The following is a 19,810-nucleotide window of genomic DNA, read 5'->3' on the forward strand; positions in this document are numbered from 1 at the left end:
ATCTTGTGTTTTGAACAACTAAAATACATTCTATTTATTGCCGTTGTCTGGCCTACTGTTGAATCACTAGAACTATGAACTGAACAGGTCCTTATATGTGACAAGCAGCCTGGCAAAGAGATGCTCTAATCCTAAGTGCTCTGGAGGCTGAGGCAGGACTGCTGTATGTTCAAAGCCAGCCTGGGATACCAGGTGAGTACCAGGCGTGACAGAGGGTCCTAGCAATATGCTGCCTCACAAAAAAAAAACAATAAGACAAGAAGTAGCTTGGTGTGGTGGCACGTACTTGCAGTCCGAAGCACTTGAGTATCAAGAGGCAGGATGACCAGGAAGTCAAGGCCACACAGTGAATGAGATGGCAGCTCTCCTTCTCTGCCAAAAAAAAAAAAAAAAAAAAAAGTCACAGATTTGTATTTTTAATGCCAAACAACTATATGGGATTGTAGTATTCTCATCCTAAGTTATTTTTAATACATGTAATTAATGTAATTAGTGTCTCTGTTAGCGTGTGTGTGTTCATATATACATGGATGTGTACACTGTAACATGTGGAAGTCAAGACAAAAAAAATTGTGGAAATCAGTTCTTTTCAACTTGGGGTTGAAACTCAGGTGTTTAGGTGTGGCAGCAAGCGCCCTGACCCACTGAGCCATCTCACTGGCCCAACAGCCTCATTTTAAAAAACTGTATAATTTGGTAAGGCCACACAACTAAATCAGCAGAACTGGGTTTAAATCATGCAGCTAAGCTGGGCATGATGGGAAAGACTTGTAGTCCCAGCTACTTGGGAGTCAGAGGCAGGAGGATGCCTAAGTCCTGATGTCCCAGACCAGTCTGGGTAGTTAAGGGCTGGGAGGTAGCTCAGAGGTGGCCGGTGTGTCAAGCACGCACAAGATCCCAATTTTAATCCCTAGTATTACCAAAAACCAAATTCACAAACACTGCTGCATATTTCTAGTATTGAAAACATCTGTTAATGTAAGGCTGGGAGTATGGTTCAGCGTTAGAACACTTGCTCAGCAAGTTCTCGTGGATGAAATTATGAACAACTTTTGCTTTTCTTTTGACTTCAGGTTCATTTATGTGTATTGTTTGAACAGATGTGTGTGCCCACGCACGCTTACGTATGGCTGTGAGCCATCACATAGGTGCTGTGAACTGAACCAAGCAACGTGTGCTCTTACTGATGTCCATCTCTCCAGCCCCACTTTTTTTTAAGCTTTATTTTTTGAGAAAAGTTCTCATGTATTCCAGGCTAGTTTCAAACGTGGCCTTCAACTTCTGATCTCCCTGTTCCTCAGATTTTCAACTTAGGGGTCTAGAGGGTTTAACTCAGGTTTCCAGGATTGCAGGTGAGAGTCACCATTCTCCTGTAACTTTTTTAAAGGGGCAACTTTCCCTGAATTTTTGTTTTACATTACTATTAAAATATAACTTGGAATGGATTTTCCTTATGGAAAGGAGCCATTTGCTTTGAAAAGTAGGATTTACTTTTACAGAAAATCTCACATTGCCCCATTCCCCAGGTATTGGGGATTGAACCTATGGCCTTGGGCATTTCAGGTAAAGAGTCCCCTGCTGAGCTGTGTTCTTAGCTCTATTTGTTGGGGGGGTGGGGGGCTGGAATTGGGGTTTGAGTGATTTGCCTGGGTTGGCTTTGTGCTCACTTGGTAATACATGCAAGTTTTCAACTTTGGATCCTTCTGTTTTGTCCTCCCAAGTAGCTGAGATTACAGGCCTCTGACACTAGCCTGGATCACACTGTTTACGTTCCTTAACTAAATAAGCTAATCGTTCTGAGAAATGTATCTGAGTAGTACAGCACTTGCCTGGCACATGTGAGGCCCGGGGTTCCATCTTTGAACCATATCTATACTCACAAACCCTCATAAATAAGTAAATAAATAACTCTACTAAATAAAATTTGGACAGTTGATCCTACATGGCACTAACATATTAAGGAAAAATTCATTTTATAAACGTATTATGTTGCTATGGGGGGAGATGTGTTGTGGCACAAATACAGCCAGGAGACAAGTTCTGGGAGTTCCACCTTTTTTTTTTTTTTTTAAAAGATTTATTTATTTTAATGTATATGAGTGCTGTAACTGTCTTCAGACACATAAGAGGGAATCAGATCTCATTACAGGTGGTTATGAGCCACCATGTGGTTGCTGGGAATTGAACTCAGGACCTCTGGAAGAGCAGTCAGGGCTCTTAACTGCTGAGCCGTCTCTCCAGCCCTCTAATTCCACCTTTATGTGGCATCTTGAGATTGAATGTAGGACATCAGGCTTCTGCATCAAGTGATATGTGTGTGTGTGTGTGTGTGTGTGTGTGTGTGTGTGAGAGAGAGAGAGAGAGAGAGAGAGAGAGAGGGAGGGAGAGACAGAGACCTGCGTGTGTGTGTGTGTGTGAGTGTGTGAGAGAGTGTGTGTGAGAGAGAGAGAGAGAGAGAGAGAGAGAGAGACACCTGTGTATGGATGGGTACCTGACAGTGGATTCCATGGAGCTGGAGTTACAAGCAGTTCTGAACACCTGATATGGGGGTTAAGAATCAAACTCTAGTCTTTGTTATTTAAGATTTATTTTATGTGCATGAGTATTTTGCTTACCGTATGTCTGTGCACTGTATGTGTGCCCATATAGGCCAGAAGAAGGCATCAGATTTTCAGGATTGGAGTTAACAAAGGTTTCAAGACACTATGTGGGAATGGAACCTGGGTAATCTGCAAAAGAAGCAAGTATGCTTAGCTGCAGAGCCCTTTCTCCAGCCCAACCCTAGCAACCTGAAAAGCAGCCAGTGTTCTTTACCACTGAGTGTCTCTCCAGCCTTCATTTTCTAATTTAAGACAGAACACTTAATACCTGGAGTATGACGCTAAAGAACAGCATTGCCAGTGGTGGCGCACGCCTGTGATCCCAGCACTTGGGAGGCAGAGGCGGGGGTCTCTGAGTTTGAGGCCAGCCTGGTCTACAGAGTGAGTTCCAGGACAGGCAGGACTGCACAGAGAAGTCCTGTTTGGGGGTGGGGGTGAAGAATGGCAATTACATTTGTTTTTATTTAGTTCTATTTCTATTTTACAGCTGAAAATAAGTATGCAGGAGGAAACCCAGTCTGTGTGCGCCCAACTCCCAAGTGGCAAAAAGGCATCGGGGAATTCTTCAGGCTGTCTCCTAAAGATTCTAAGAAAGAGAACCAGATTCCTGTAGAAGCAGGAAGCAGTGGCTTAGGAAAAACAAAGAGAAAGTAAGTGTCTGTGTTGTGGAAAACAAGTGAATATCTTCTTAAAAAGAAAAGACAAACAGGATAATTTTAAAGTTTCTCTCTGAACTAGTAAGATAATGAAAACTATGCTTTAATTTCTAATCATTTATGTCACTTTAAAATTTCAAATATATTTAAAAAATTATTTACTTTTACTTACTCCAAAGAGACTTGATTCCTCTTCATTTATTATTCCTCTAATTTTCATAGCTTTTTGTTTTGTTTTTTGAGACAATCTCTGTATGTAACCCAGGATTAGCTTGAACTTCTTGTAATCCTCCTGCTTCAGCTTGCTAAAGCGCTGTGCTGAGAGGCACGAGCTACCACACCTTACAGTCGGTCTGCCTCTCCTTCCCTCTCTTCCCTCCTTTTCCCTTTTTTGTCAAGATTTCTACGTCAGTTCATCCAGTCTGGACTCCATTGAGCTCCTCACTCCTCACACAATTCCCAGTTAGGAACTGAGGGAGTAGCTCTGTGAGCCGGACACTCGGCATGCCTACAGTGCTAGGTTTAGTTTCCAGTTCCAAAATCAGGAATAATACTACATGCTGAACTTTCACAGAAATATGCAAATAAAGTAGAGAAATTAAACAGAAAGTCCTCTCTATAGGAACTAGTCATACTAATTTCATCCCCCCAATCTTCTGTAAAACCTTAAGAATTCTTCAAAATCTTACATCTTAGGCTGGAGTTTTGTTTTTGTTTCTTCCTTGAGACAGGATTCCTCAGTGTAGTTCTGGCTGTCCTGGAATTCAGCTCATTCTGTAACCAGGCTGGCCTTGAACTCAGAGATCTGTCTGCTTCTGCCTCCCAAATGTCAGGATCAAAGGTGTGCGCCTCCACTGACTAGAGGCTGGAATTTTTTAAATTATTTTTTTGTTTTTTTTTGAGACAGAGCCTCTTTCATGTGACTCTGGCCATCCAGAAATTCACTATGTAAACTCAGCTAGCCCCACACTCACAGAGATTTATCTGCCTTTGCAGTGCTAGGATTAAAGGAGCCATCATGCAAGCTTGTTTTTAAGTTTTTAATGAAATGAGAATGCCAGTGATATTGAGCTAAAATTCTAAGTACAAAAGTCTATTTGGGGCTAGAGAGAGAGGGCTGGCTGCTTAAGAGCATGAGCTGCTCTTGCAGAGGATTGAGGTTTGATTCCCAGCACCTACGTGGCCACTCAAAAGTGTAACTCCAATTCCAGGGGATCTGATGCCTCTTCTGACCCTTGGGTTCCTGTAGTGTACGATGTATGTAAATACAGCACACACACACATGTACCCATAAAAATAAATATACATAAAATGAAAAATGTTTTTAAAAAAGGAAAAAGTATACTCTGCTTTGCCACATGCATGTGTGTGCATGCGAGCAATAATTATCTGTCTGGGTAAAACCGCCGTTTCCTGCTACACACTATCCGCCTCTAACAATCAGCGTCCATCCTGAAGCTGTAGTCTATTCACAAGAAGCTGGGCGTGGTATTAAATGCCTTCCTTTAGTCCCACCACATGGGAGACAGAGGCAGGTGGATTTCTGAGTCTGTGAGTCCAGCCTGGTCTACAGAGTGAGTTCTAAAACAGCCAGAGCTACACAGAGAAACCCTGTCTTAATTCCCCCCCACCCCCCAAGGGGTGGGGGTCGGGGGTGGTGAGATGGCTCAGCAGCTAAGAGCACTGACTGCTCTACTAGAGGTCCTGAGTTCAATTCCCAGCAACCACATGGTGGCTGACAACCATCTGTGATGGGGTCTGATGCCCTCTTCTGGTGTGATTGAAGACAGTGACAGTGTACTCACATACATTAAATAAATAAATTTTAAAAAGGGGTTGTGGGGAAAGCTGGGGATGTGGCTCAGTGGAGGAGCACTTCACATGTTTGAGGCCTTAGCTTCATTTCATTGCTCTGCATCTAAAAGAAAAAGTTAGGAAAAGAGATTTGAATTCTTTCTTTTAGATTTCTATGTATCAAAACCAAGACACATATTATAGAGCGTGTTTGGAGTTCAGAGGACATCTTTCAGGAGTCAGTTCTCTTTCTACCTCTACATGGGTCTCAGGGACTGAACTCAAGGTGTTCAAATGACACAGAAGCACACTTACCAGAGGAGCCATTCACTGCTCCCACACTTCCATTTCCTTCCTTCCTTCCTTCCTTCCTTCCTTCCTTCCTTCCTTCCTTCCTTCTCTTTCTTTTTTAAGACAGGATCTCACTATGTAGTCTTGGCTGGCCTAGAACTCACTCAGTAGACCAGGCTGGCTTGGAACTCTCAGAGATCCACCTGCCTCAGCCTCCTAAATGCTGGGATTAAAATTGCATACCACCACTTCTTGCCTTTTTTTAAAAAAATGTTTTAATTCTAAAACAAAGTATGTGTGAGATTGAGGCCAGCCTGAACTACCTGAGATCCTGCTTCAAAAACCAAAACAAAAAATGTACTTGGGTGTAGAGAGGGTGTGGTACCATGACATTGTCATTGTGATGTCTTCTTGAAATTAAGACCTGGTTTGTAATCTCCACACCAGCCAAAAACTTAGGGAACTTCTAGCTCAACAAGCAGCAAGCTGGATACTGGGAACCCCAACCACCAGGGGTAAGAGGATGGCGGTCAGAGTTTGTTTGGGACTGTTGCTGCTCCTTGCTCTGGTCCTCCCAATGCAGGTCAAGTCATTTGTCCCTTTAACCAGCACATCAGGCCCCACCTACTATGAAACAGAGGCCCCGTCTTCCAGCAGTTCCCTAAAAGCTATAGCCAAGGTCCTTGGGATGTCGCTCGCCTTCCTGCACCTCATCCATTAGAACGCAGGCCAGACCACACTCTAACACTGGACCAAGTGGCACCTGCCCATCCAGTGTTGCATGGAAAGCAAAACCAGGTCTTCAAATCTACTCAGCCCACTGGGTTTAATAACTCAGAAAGTCTTGAGAAGCTCAAACTGGACTGCCTTGAAGATCATCTCAAGGGTTAATCAGATGGTGAATACTGATCTTAAGCCTCCTGGAGTTTCACTTATAACAACAAAGAGAAGGACAACACTGAACATTGGTTAATGATTTCATTAAATGTGGCTTATGAAATATGGATTATAAAAAGTTCACCTTGAAATAATTTCACTTTGATCTAGAGAAAAAGTGTACAGTGTGGGAAGGAGAGTTGGTGATTTTATGGCTCACTAAACCAAAAGGCCTTACAGGTAATTAGGAAATACGAAGATTTCAAGTTTTACATGCACTTTGGAGGAAGTACAAGGTACTACTGTAAACCTTTTATCTCTGCAATTCTCTCTGTGCTAGGGATTGAACTCTGGAACTTGTAAGCATTAGACAATCTATACCAATGTGCTATAGTCATTTAACTGTTTTCCTTTCTGTTTCTTTTCTCTTTTTTCCTGTCGTTTGTTTGTTTCTGAGACAGGGTTTGTCTGTATATCTCTGGCTGTCCTGGAACCTGCTCTACAGACCAGTATAGTAACTGATACTGGGGCAAGGATGGATTTCAATCATGCTTAATCCCCCTTCACCCGGTAACCCAGGCTGGCTTCAGACTCACTCTGTCCTAGGAGTCTTGTGTCCTCCCGTCTCAGCCTCCTTTGTGATGAGTTTACAGCTATGTGCTGGACCTGGAGATGTATCTCAGTGACAGAAGGCTTGTCAGTACAAGGTCCTGGGATCAACCTTATTTTTATTTTTTAATTTAATTTATTTTATTTTATTTTTTTGATACAGGGTTTCTCTGTATAGTCTTGGCTGTCCTAGAATTTGTTTTGTATAGCCTTGACTGCTCTAGAACTCCCTCTGTAGATCAGGCTGGCCTAGAACTCAGAGATCCACCTGCTTCTGCCTCCCGGGTGTTGGGATTAAAGGCGTGTGCCACCACTGCATGGTCTGGTTAGCCCTGCAAAAGATCATGGATTTGATAGGCATTTTACACCATGCTCAACTGGTAATTCTTTTTCTAAAGATTTATTTTATGTATGCATATGTATGTGTGTACCACATATGTGTAGGTACTTGAAGCAAGGACACTGGTGTCCTGGAACTGGAATTTCAGGTGGTTGTATGGCACCTGATGTACAGGAGCTAAGAACTGACCTGTGTCTTCTTGGCCACTAAACCATCTCTAGCTCATAACTCATCATTCTTACATACATACTTAGTAACTCATCCCCGTCTGTAAGTAAACAGAAAAAAGCAAAACAAAAAAGAACTCTCCATTACATGGAGATAAATTATATAGTTTTATAAACAAGTTTAATCCATAGTATAATAGTTCAGTAATAGCTAGACATGGCGATACATGCCTTTAATTACAGAGACTGAGAAAGGGAGACCCAGGAGTTTAAAGCCAGCCTGGAGTACATGGTGAGGCAGTCTCAGAAAACCACAACCAGAGACGTGTGTAGCTCCATGATGGAGCACTGTCTAGCCTGTGTCCCTGGTTCAGTTTACTAGGAAAAAAATAAAACAAAATACAAAAAACTCAGAGCAACCAAACAAGAAAACTTAAAACAATAAAAACTAGATTCTAGAGGTTTATACTATTTTTAGACTACTTCTTTGATTTGCATTGTCTATGAAAATGAGTTACGTCCTTACTGAAGCAGTAAGGGAATGTATGAGAAGGAATGGGAGCCCTCAGGTCATACCCGCTGTGCTTACTCCTTACAGTCTCTTGTTTTAGCCCCAAGCAGGGCAAGCTCCTTTTGCATGTACAACTAGTTAGATAAATGTTTTCCCCTTTAATCAAATTTCTAAAAGTTACATTTTGTGTGTGTGTGTGTGTGTGTGTGTGTGTGTGTGTGTGTGTCTGCTTGAGTGTTTGTGTCACAGTGCATTTGTGGAAGACAGAGAACAATTTCCAGAAATAAGTTCTTTTCTTCCACCACTGGATCAAGGAACCAAGCTTGGGCCATCAGGTGCCATGAACCCTTACCCAGCAAGCCCTCCCATGAACCCTTACCCAGCAAGCCCTCCCATGAACCCTTACCCAGCAAGCCCTCCCTGGGCCCTTCCTTCCTTTAGCACACATCTCTCATGTCTCCATGCTCTGACTGCCCCTCTCAGGCCCTTCTTCCTCACTTTCAAATCTGTCACACAGACCTATGACCTTCTCACCCCTCCCTCTTACACCCTGCCCTCCTGTCTCCAAGTTCCTTTTCTAATTGATGTTATTTCTACTCCTACATCTGCATGAACAAGTATACATACATCTAAATCTAAATTCTGTGTATGAAAGAAAACATTCAGTATTTATCTTTCAGAGTCTTGGTTATTGCACTTAACACGATGGTCTCTACTTTCATCCATTTTCTTGGGATATTAAAAATTTAAATTTTTATTTATAAGTGTATGTGCATATTTCCTGGTGCCCATGGAGACCAGAAAAGGGCATCAGGGATACTCTGAGCTGTAGTTACTATTGAGCTATTCTGTGTGTGTGCTGGGATATGAACTCCTGACCTGCAAGAGCAGTAAGCTCTCTTAACCACAGAGCCATCTCTCTGGCCTCCAAATGTCATTTCATTCTTTATTGCTAAATAAAATTCCTTTGTGTATGTGTCAAATTTTCTTTATTCACTCATCTATTGATACAGCTGTAGGCTATCTGTTGTGATTGGTACAGCATCTGCTTAAATTTGTGTGTGTGTGTGCACAGATGTGCATGTATGTTTGTACATGTGTAGGCCAGAGGTTGACATCAAGTATCTTCTTTTTTTTTTTTCTCTCTTTTGTTTTTTGTTTGATTTTCTTCTCTTTAAATTGAATTTATGACTCAGTGTTGTTCTGTAGCCCTGGCTGTCCTAGGACTCACTCAGTAGATCAGGCTAGCCTCAAACTCAAATCTGCTTGCCTCTGCCTCTTTAAATCCCACACACTGGGATTAAAAACATGTTCCATCAGGCTTCGAATGCCTTTCTCAATCACTTTGTACCTTGTTTTTCTGAGACAGGTATCTCACTGTACCTGGAGCATGCGGGTTTGACTAGACTGGTTGGCCAGTGAGCCTTAAATCCCCGTCTCAGCCTCGAGAGTACTGGGATTACAGGCATATGGAACTCTGCTCACCTTTTAATATACATTCTGAGGGGATAACACGGAAGTCTTCATGCTTACATTGCAAGCGTTTTTTTTACCTACAAGAAGCCTCTTTATCCCATTTATGTAAATCTTGAATATCACTAGTGTGCCTAAAGAAAATCAGACCTTTGCAAAAGGGAAGTTTGGATCACAATTTATTAACGTCTCTTAATTCCCTAGAAAACACAATGGAGACCTCTCCATAATAGATTAGTACACGAAGCAGTGGTAGTCCTGCACTAAGGCTCGACACTTTGTTATAGCTTCTTTCTTTACTATCCATCTGGTCTATGGCCATTCAGGTGCACTGGGTCTCACTTGAAAACTAAGCATTTCAGAGTAGATACTACTATGCATTGTCAGATCTACTCAAATCGATATTTACCTTATAATCATGAAATTTTAATTAACAGGTTATGTTCTATTTATCAACTTAACATTAAAATCAATGGTATGAGAAAGAGGTAGTTTAAATAATTTTAGCCAGTTTCATACATGTATATATTTGACATATTTCTATTTTAAAGATTTATTTTTAATTATGTTTATGGGTATATGCATGGTGAGCAAAGGTGCCTGGGGAGGCCAGAAGAGGTCACTGGGTACCTTGGAAGTGAAGTTACAGGAGATGGTGACATGTCCGACATGGAGGGACCTAGACTTGGAGATTCTGCAAGAGCAGCAGGCACTTTTAACCACTGAGCCGTCTCTGCATCTCTGCAGCTCCCGTTTTAACCACTGAGCCGTCTCTCCATCTCTGCAGCTCCCATGTTCTTATTTACTTGTAGAATCTATAACAGCCCAAGCTGTCCCAGAACTCACTCTTCAGTTCAAATGAGACTGGGATTTGCAGCAATCTCTGTGCCTTAGCCTCCTAGTTCTGGATAACAGGCTGACATGCAGTTTTATTTTTTTTATTTTGTAATTATTTATTTCATTTTAATTTGTGTGTGAGATATATATCATATGTATGATACATATGTGTATATATGATACACACACACACAGACACATATATATATATGGACAGAGAGAGAAAGAGAGGGGGGGAGAGAGAGAGAGGAACACAATCGTGTGTATGTGGAGGCCCTGGAGCTGGAAGTTGTGAGCTGCCTTAGGTGTGCTGAGAACTGTTGTCCCCTTTGAGAATGGATGAGCCATCTCCCAGTTTGTTTCTTGTTTTGTCACAGGGTATAACCGCATAGTCCTGGCTGGCCTGCTACTTGGTACATAGACCAGAGTAGCCTCAAACTCCATTTTTTGTTTTTTTTTGTAATCCTACTGCGTCAGCTTTCCTAGGTGCTGGGATTATAGGCCATGCCTGGCTGAGACGCTCCTTTTAAATAAACCTCACATGTACTAACTGAGAAATGGAGAGTCCATGAAACAACAGGGAACAGTGTTACAAGGTTTTATAGTAGTTCCTGGAATTGACTTACACTTGCTAATTAGTGCAGTCTGGCATTTCTCTCATAACTAGTTGCTTGGGCAGTACTGCATTTTTAATGTTCTGACTTTATACAGTTGACACTTAAGTGATTTGAAGTTCTTTTCTCTTCACAGAGCGTGTCCTTTGCAACCTGATCACAGAGATGATGAAAATGAATAGAACTTACTCATCTGATAATGTCTTCAGTTTCCTTACATATTCTAGGATGTAAATTTGGTTAAACAAGTTTGTCCAGTTGGGTTGTTAATGAAAAATAATGAGGCTAGAATTTAGCCATTCAAAAGAAGCCAGCTATAAAAGAGGAGAATTTTCATAGTTTGTAAGTTTGAATTGCATACTTGAATTTATGTCATATGGTTCTTCTTTTACCTGTTAAGCTTCTTCCTAAGATCAACATTACCTGGTGCTGTAATTACTAACCTACTGTCTTTGTTTAGATCTTTGTACTGACGCCATTTTATGGGCATTGATTATGGAAATAGTGCCAAATAAATGGCATGTTTGCTTTAAAACTCTGACAGTCTTTTTTACATTAAAAATTCCAATATTAAGTATTATCTCTTGTCATTTATCAGAATGGGTGGGGGAGGCAGAGATAAAATGCTGCAGAACTAGTTGTATATCTTTTAAAGAAAACGTTAGCTGGATGTGGTGTTGCACACCCGTGGTCTCAGCACCCAGGAGGCAAAGCCAGGTGGACCCCTGAGTCTCAGGCTATAGCGGGAGTTCCAGGTCAGCCAGGCCTACACAGAGAAGCTCTGTTTTGAAAACACAAACAGAAAGAAAAGAAAAAGTTAAAGAACATTTTGTCTTGAGGACTTAACTTGTTGGTAATCAAGAGGTAAAGTACTAACAGGATCAGGGAAAATGACTCCATCGATACATTACAAGAGGAAACGTTGCACATACATTCAGTTCAGTATCATAAAATAGCACTTTTCTGCATATATATTATATTTTTTCTCTGTGCAGCCTTGCCTGTCTTGGAACTCACTTGGCAGGACCAGACTGAGTGCTGCAATTAAAGGTGTGCACCAACATGCCCACCTTTGCGTATATTTTTAAAGTTGGAAATAAAAAAATGAGGCAAAGCCGGGCAGTGGTGGTGCATGCCTTTAATCCCAGCACTTGGGAGGCAGAGGCAGGTGGATTTCTGAGTTCGAGGCCAGCTTGGTCTACAGAGTGAGTTCCAGGACAGCCAGGGCTACATAGAGAAACCCTGTCTAAAAAAAAACAAAACAAAACAAAAAAAGAAAAGAAAAGAAAAGAAAAGAGGCCAATCATGCTGCCAGTCAGGCTTTGTGTCCCAAGTCCTTAGCGTTTCCCTTCATCTCAGGGTGATGGAGGTCACTGGGTTTACACGTGCAGTAATAACTGCTCGATATGTAGCGTCTTAGGTGGCCTTCATTCAAGCATGTACAACAAGTTAGCCTTGAACTCACAGAAACCTGTATCTGCCTCTCAACTCCTAGGATTATAGGCTGAGACATGCATTCTTACTTTTCATTTTGTAATATTTTCGTTTGTGTGTGGGGATATGTGTGGAGGCCCAAAGAAAGTATTTAATCCCCAGGATTCACAACACAAGGAAGTTGTGAGCTGCCTTATGTGTGTCTTTAAGAATGGATGAGCCGGGAGCTGGAGAGATGGCTCAGAGGCATCGGTGACAGCAACAGTGTACCCATACATAAAAGAATAAATAAATCTTAAAAAAAAACCAAAAAAACGAGTGGATGAGCCATTTCCCAGTTTGTTTCTTGCTGTGACAGGATCTTACCGCATAGTCCTGACTGACCTGCTACTTGGTATGTCAGCCAGGGTAGTCTCAAACTTCGTTTTTTTTTTTCCCCCTAATTCTACTGCCTCAGTTTCCCTGGGTGCTGAGATTAAAGGTGTGTACTCCCATGATAATTGGTATACTTGACTTTCTCATGTTTTATTTACTGACAGGATATCACTTTTTCAAAGTTAACCATGTTTTTAGCAGCCTGTGGTTTTAGAACTTGCTCAGTCTCATAATATAGTATCTATTTGTATTTCCTACCACCTATACTATTTTATTTCCAGACACAAGTAAGTGTATTGGTATGATTTAAAAAAAAAAAAAAAAAAACAATTTATATATTGTCTGAGGCCGGTTATGTATATATTTTTTTGTCTTTGTCTTTTTTTTTTTTTAAATCTATTTAGACATTAAGCAGAACTGCTTTTAATCCAAAGTACTTTGAAAATCATGTTTCTTGTTTCTCTGGTTTTTATTTGTGCTCTTGCCTTTTTAAATAAACATTTATTTTTATTTTATCTGTATGACTGTTTGGCCTGCATGTATATATGTGGACTGTGTGAGTGAGTGTGTGTGTGTGTGTGTGTGTGTGTGTGTGTGAGGGCGGTGCCTATAAAGGCCAGAAGAGAGCCTCGGACCTCATGACCCTGGAATTAGAGACAGTTGCAGGTTGTCATGTGAATGCTGGGAACTGAACCTGGGAATTCCACAAGAGCATCAAGTGCTCTTAACCGCTGATCCATCCCTCTACACCCTAAGTTTTGGCTTTTTTTAGAGAGGGTCTCACCAGGGTTCAGGTTGAACTGGAACTCCATGTAACCCAAGCTGGTTTGGCCTTTCAAGTGTCCAGATTACAGGTATCTGCTAACAAAAGGGATGTGTTTGTTTTTAAGAATGTTTTTTTTTTCAGCATCCCCTCCCCTCCTTCTTAAAGAATTGTTTATTTTATGTATATGAGTACACTGTTGCTGTCTTCAGACACACCAGAAGAGGGCATCGGATCCTATCCTAGTACAGATGGTTGTGAGCCACCATGTGGTTGCTGGGAATTGAACTCAGGACCTCTGGAAGAGCAGTCAGTGCTCTTAACCTCTGAGCCATCTCTCCAGCCCCTTGAAGAAGTATGTTAAACTAAGTTTTTTAAGGTCAGATTTTAGTGGCTCTGAAATCTAATTTATTTTTCACTAGTAGAACTACTTTATGATGGCGAGGATAATGACTTATAATTCTGATGCGTATGTTTTCAAAATGTAAAGTGTATTTTATTTATTACTGGGTGCACACATATATTCAGATATCATATATACATATATGGGTGTGGACGTGTTGAGGAGCATGTGTAAAGGTTAGAGGATGACTTGTGTGAATCAGTACCCTCCACCATGATCAACAATTTAGGTCCTCAGGCTTGGCAGGAAGTACCTTTACTTACTGAGCCATCTTTTCTGCCCCTCACCCCTACGCCTTTGAGATAGGGTCTCCCTAAATTTTACTATACTTAGAATCTTCCAGATTATCTCTTTAGTTTTCTTCCTTTTGGTTTTCAAGATAGGGTTTCAGTGTAGCCTTGGCTACTGTGGAACCTTGAACTCAGAGATCTGCCTGCCTCAGCCTCCCAAGTGCTGGCATTGAAGGGATGTGCCTCTACTGCCTGGCTGAGATTAACTCTTTTTTAGAAAAACTGGAAGTTTAATTGGAACTTGGCCTAATCAACGTTGTCGTTGTCATAATTAGTCTTTTTTTTTTTTTTTTTTTTTTTGTAATCTTTGAATATAGCACACAAATCAAAGAGACTGTCATCAAATCAAATTTGTATGATGTTAGAAGCCATCTTGTTCACCCCAGGCCAGCCAGTAAGTGTTCAATAAGTGGATTGTCCTGTGACTCAACAATAATTGTAAAAATGTTGAGTGTGAGTTGTTTTAACTCTTGTCTATTTTTGGTTCCGTCCTTGAAAGAACGAGCTATTCCACATGTCAACCTTCAGTTATTTAAAGACGAGTCATATCTTTAGCCTTCTCTTCTCCAGGCCTAACATTTTATTGTTTGTCACATATCCTGAATTTATCTGAATCATTTATATATCTTTTCAATTGCTTATTGCTTAGTCACAATAGTGGTTAACTTGGCTCAGTTTCTTACAGAGTATTCGTTCCTAGTTCTGGTATATTTTATGTTTAGTGGAACCAGATGAACTCTGGCACTACATATTCTTATTTTATTGTTTGTAACTCAGATTGGCCTTGAATGTGACCTCCTCATCTGTCTTCTGAGCTCTGCTGAGACCACAGGTGCGTGCTACCATGACTAGTCCTCAAACACGGTTTTAGCACTATTACTCTAAGGGTTGAGTTTTTCCAAAAACATTGAATGTGTTCTTTTTGTTGTTTAGTCCAGGTTGCGTTAGAATTCATATCAATCCTCCTAACTCAGTTTCTGAAGTGATGAACACAGGCACCAGGCACAATTTAATTTTTTAAGTCATTACAAAGAAAATAAAAAGTGAATTTAAAAAGACACTGTTGGGGGCTAGAAGTCAAGTATTAATCATACATGATGAGGGTACTGCACTGGCTTGTGAAGGCTATTTGGGATTTAGCCTATTTATATATGTGTGTGCGTGTGTGTGTGTGTGTGCGCATGTGTGTTACTGTTTTGTAGTTCATATTAAGAGCATAGCTTCCTCGGCAAAATGACTGAAAGGGAAGAGCAGCTGCTGCCAACACCGAGCCTGACGACTTGAGCTCAATCTCTAGATCAGCGATGTTGAAAAGGAGAAGGGACTCTTTCAACACACCCTTTGACCTGCACGTTCACAACGGTATGCTAGCACCAACAGACTCACACACAAGTAAATATAATAATAAAAGAATAAGATTTTTTTTTGTAATATTATTTACAAAATTCTAGAAGTGTAGTTAAGCCCACACAAGTGGTTTTAGTGTCGGACTTTGCGACTCATCTTTCAAGGCCTCCAAGCGTGAACACGTTGAAAATGAAAGAGTTATAGAAGCTCATGTGGTCATTTAGGACTCAGTCCAGATCTTCATATATTAATAGGACAGTGAATTAAACAAACAAACAAATAAAAAAAAACCAAAGCTGTAGGGAAGGAATGAATGCTGCTTCCAAGCCACTTGAGGCCGTGGATAGAGAGCTACGCATTAGCTTCAGCTTACTGTCGGTTATAACGGAATTCTACTTAATGAGGCACTGGTTTCAATCATTTCAACCGTAAGCGTGTTCTAGTTCTTTCGATGTATTGTAAACTGTTACACATTGGACTTATAATTATTTTAAAATTTAAAGGTTAGAATTTAGATTTGTTGACAGATTGTGTGTCTGTGTGTGTGTTTCCAAGTGTATACACGATGATGGGGGGGGTGGAATGGAACTATTTATAACTTATTAAACAATCAACTGCTGGTACACTTGAGTCTAAAGTGGTTTCTTAAAAGCTTTGCTGAATTGACTGCCTGGGATGAATCAATTTAATGCCATCCTATGAGTCTAGGAAATGAAAAGGCCTAGCGTTACTTCTGAATTATCAGAATTAGTTTCCTGTCTTAGCTGAGGTAAACAACAGTATACCAAAAATTTTGTAACCAATAAAATTGGGGCTTATAGTTGCAAATGTTTTTTTACTGGTCCAGAGGGGAAAAATTCCAGAAGTTAAAATTAAGATAGGAAAGCCGGTCAATCCTGGTAGTGAAAGCTTTAAATCCCAGTACTCGGGAGGCTGAGGCAGGGGATCTCCGAATGCAAGGCCAGCATGGTCTACATAGTCACTTCCTGATCAGCCAGGGCTTCGAAGTGAGATTCTGACTCAAAAATAATACAGTCAAGTGATGATTTTAACCCCACACCCTGCTCCCAGTTTTCTCTAAAAATGTAATTACTGTAATTATAGGGGTCCTTACAGAGAGGGTTATTTTGTTGGCATTGGTCCCCACCATAGTTTCCCAGTTTTTCAAAGGTAAGACTGAACCTATGGCTGGGGCATGCTAGGTAAAATGTTTTAAAACTGGGACTGACCATGCAGTCTAGGCCTTGGACTTCCAAACCTCTCTTTTCTTCCGGAGACTAAGCATTACAGGCCCGCTTATGTCCTGTGAATAAGCCTCCTCGGCTCCCTTCCTTTCTTCGATGCCTGGGAATCGAACTAAAGACTTTGTGCATGCCAGGCAAGTGTTGTACCACAGACTTAAATCCCCAGCCTAAATGAGGGTTTTTATGGACACCTTTCTTATTCACAGTATAGGTACGGTGGTTTATTCTGAATGGAGGATTAGTTGTCTTCCTACTCAAGCTCGATTACCCGCATTCTTTGATCTCCCCCCCCCCCCGCTGTCTTAAGGAATAATAATAATAATAATAATAATAAAGAAATTACTCTGGTCAATTTTCATGGACCTTCCCCCATCTCGAATATAGCTACGTTATTTCCAGGTCACACATAAAAAAACGCTAAGACAAGGTAAGACAAAACTTTTCTTACCCACTTCACTGTTCCACTTCTGGAGCCGCTTCAGGACCAAATGCACGCAAACGTCTGGATGAAAGGACAGGAAATCCAGCAGAGGGAGAAAGATGCTCGGGCGAGGGGCCGCCGCCCGGCCCGGGATTCGGGAAGGGAGGGAAGACTTACACACGAACAAACGAAGCTCCCAACCTACTTACCGACGGTCCCCGGAGAAACGGGGCTGTGTGGGTGGGTATTTAAAGGCACTTCCGCTTAGCAACCCCACGCTGTTGCTAAGGAGGGGCCGCCGCACGGACGACCCGGAAGTGGTGGTCTGAAACTCGCCGCAACCGCTGGGCCTCGCCCTATCAGGAGAGCGAAAATGGTCTGCGGCTCCAGGAGGTGGGCGGGCCCAGCGTTAGCACTTCCGGCTCGGCTCCGGCCGCCCCTCCGCTCGTCGTCCCCCTCCCCTCCGCCTCCTCGTCTCCCTCCCGCTCCTGGGAAAGCAAAGCTGCGGCTCCCGGGGACGGGGTTGAGAGACGCCGTCGGCCCCTCGGGCAGGGACGGGACCGCGCCCGCCCCCTCGCCCCCTCGCCGCCGTGGAGCGTCGCAGATAGAGGTAGGTGCTCCGGCTCCGTCTGGGTCCGGGAGACTGGGGTCCGAGGAGAGGCGTGTGTGCGAGGACAGGGGCTCTGGGGGCGCCTCGCTGGGGCGGGGCGGCGGACGCCGGGATCCCGGGCGGGGCGCGGGCCTGTCGGTGCAGGGCTGCGGGGGCGGGACGGAGGGACCGGGGTCGTGCGTGCCGGGAGTTGCGGCTTAGCCCCGGTCCCTTGAGAAAGGAGGCGCCGTTCCTGAAGCGGGGACTTCGGCCGATGCAGACCGGGAGTTCCCCACCTGGAGCGCCCGCTCTGCAGAGAACGGGGAACATCCTCCTCCTCCGCGGCCGAAATCGGGCTGCGGACTCGGCTGCAGAGCTGGCTTGTGCTCACCCTGGGCTTCGTCTCGTCCGCGTCCCGGACTCTCTCCGTCCGGACGGAGTCGGGCTTCCAGGGCTTGTCAGGGCTTCGCGTCTCCTGGGCACCGCGGAGCCGCCCTTGGCGGAGGTAGGGCAGGAGAGTGGGCACCGAGACCTCCCTCCACCCAACTTCCGTGCGCTTCCCCCGCTCCTTCCTTTATTGCTCCCTCGGCAGGGCGCCCTGCAGCAGCGGTGTATGTACCCCGAGTGGGTACGCGTCGCGGCGTAAGACGGGAGTGTGGAACTGGGTTTGTTGCCCCCGGATGGTATTTGGAATATTTGCAAAGTGCCAGAATGGCATATTCTAGCAGTCTCCCGGACCGATACGTATCGGGTATAAATCTTCGTAGAAAATGCAATACTGGAAGGCATCTGACTGTATTCAAACATAGCCTTGTAAATGAACGTGCTTTAAAAAAAAAAAAAAAAAGCCACTAGGAAATCCATATTTAGAGGTCTCGATGAGACATGTTTAGGCAAGCCTTTTCCAACCTCTTTCTCACCTGCCAGTAAACCTGCTGTGGTTTAAACGAGTTAGAAATACTCATTTTGTTTAAGTGACTGGATTGTAGGACGTACAGTGTATGTCTTAGAATGACGAGCGAACATTTGGAGAGACAAGAATCCCTGTCCGATGATTGAGCTGCCTCTTAATCTTTTAAGGAGATAATTACGTTCAAGTGGAAGTATTGGCTTTCAGGATGTCTGTGCCTCTTACCAGTTGTCGGCCTTGGTCCAGTCATAGGCTATAACAGAGCTTCAGCCTCTTCACAAGTAGGAACTAAATTCTAATCAGTGTCAAAAGAGAGGTGATTACTTATATTAACTCTGTTTAAAACAAGCGCCTTTGAATTTCAAGATTGTCATCAGTCAACATAGTTAAGCCCAAGTTAGTGGAAGGAGATTTTTGAAAAATAAACTGGATGGTAATATTAAAAGACTATACGGCAGGAATTTGAGGGGTTATTATATATATACATATATATATATGTATATATATAATATATACATATGTATATATTATATATAATATATACATATGTATATATATATATATGTGTGTGTGTGTGTGTGTATTTCTTTATCTTTTCTTTGAGACAGGGTCTCACTATGTGGCTCTGGCTGGCCTGGAAGTCACTCTGTAGACCATGCTGGCTTGCACCTGCCTCCGCCTCACCAGTACTGGGATTAAAGGCATGTGTCACCATGTGCAGCCATATTATTATTTCCTTTGTAGTTCTGGGCATTCGTTCCAGAAGGGTCTCACACATACTATGTTTTTCGTTGAGATACAACTTTAGCCCCTAGAAATGGATCATAAGCAGCACAAAATACAATTGTCAATAGTTTCCTAAATCATGTGTTAAGTACAATATGTTTATTTCTTGAAATGACCAAAGTACATTTTATAGGTTTTTCTCAGATAATCTCTACACTGTTAGATATATCATGGATTGAAATAAAAAGCATGGGGGCTGGAGAGATGGCTCAGAGGTTAAGAGCACTGACTGCTCTTCCAGAGGCCTTGAGTTCAATTCCCAGCAGCCACATGGTGGCTCACAACCATCTGTAATGGGGACTGATGCCCTCTTCTGGTGTGTCTGAAGAGAGTGACAGTGTACTCATATATATAAAATAAATACATCTTAAAAAAAAAAAGAAATAAAAAGCATTTGTAAGTAACTTAAGTCTTAAATCGTGTGTCTTCTTAGTGGCAGTTAGACTTGGGGCATTAAATAGTAATTGTAATTTTAAGATT

General features: G+C 42.4%; 2 protein-coding genes and 1 long non-coding RNA gene across 10 annotated transcripts in view; 2 read left to right on the top strand and 1 right to left on the bottom strand.

The window, feature by feature from the left end:
• Positions 1 to 6: 6 nt before the first annotated feature.
• On the bottom strand, positions 7 to 18,180 carry LOC143439440 (uncharacterized). Of its 3 annotated transcripts, none has more exons than XR_013107675.1 (5): positions 18,026 to 18,180; positions 17,073 to 17,401; positions 13,362 to 13,435; positions 2,616 to 2,729; positions 7 to 372 (listed from the first exon to the last, which is right to left on the bottom strand). It is a non-coding gene; the product is annotated as an uncharacterized LOC143439440 (long non-coding RNA). The 3 variants fall into 3 exon arrangements; XR_013107673.1 differs by having other exon boundaries at positions 13,362 to 13,438; XR_013107674.1 differs by lacking the exon at positions 13,362 to 13,435 and having other exon boundaries at positions 18,026 to 18,178.
• On the top strand, positions 2,876 to 11,342 carry Pclaf (PCNA clamp associated factor). The gene is made up of 3 exons (XM_076924451.1): positions 2,876 to 2,908; positions 3,069 to 3,250; positions 10,905 to 11,342. The coding sequence occupies exons 1-3, from the start codon at positions 2,876 to 2,878 to the stop codon at positions 10,948 to 10,950; spliced, it is 261 nt and encodes an 86-aa protein (XP_076780566.1). The 3' UTR covers positions 10,951 to 11,342.
• The window catches only part of Csnk1g1 (casein kinase 1 gamma 1), a 129,278-nt gene continuing 126,929 nt past the window's right edge, over positions 17,462 to 19,810 (top strand). For 4 of the 6 annotated variants that reach the window (XM_076925825.1, XM_076925826.1, XM_076925828.1 and 1 more), the window contains exon 1: positions 17,463 to 17,655. The gene's annotated coding sequence lies outside the window, so the exon portion shown is untranslated. Of the gene's footprint in view, positions 17,656 to 19,810 lie in introns of all 6 variants that reach the window. The other 2 variants (XM_076925827.1, XM_076925831.1) reach the window with 2 other exon arrangements.

This window comes from Arvicanthis niloticus, chromosome 26 (assembly GCF_011762505.2).
Source record: "Arvicanthis niloticus isolate mArvNil1 chromosome 26, mArvNil1.pat.X, whole genome shotgun sequence".
Lineage (NCBI taxonomy): Eukaryota > Metazoa > Chordata > Mammalia > Rodentia > Muridae > Arvicanthis > Arvicanthis niloticus.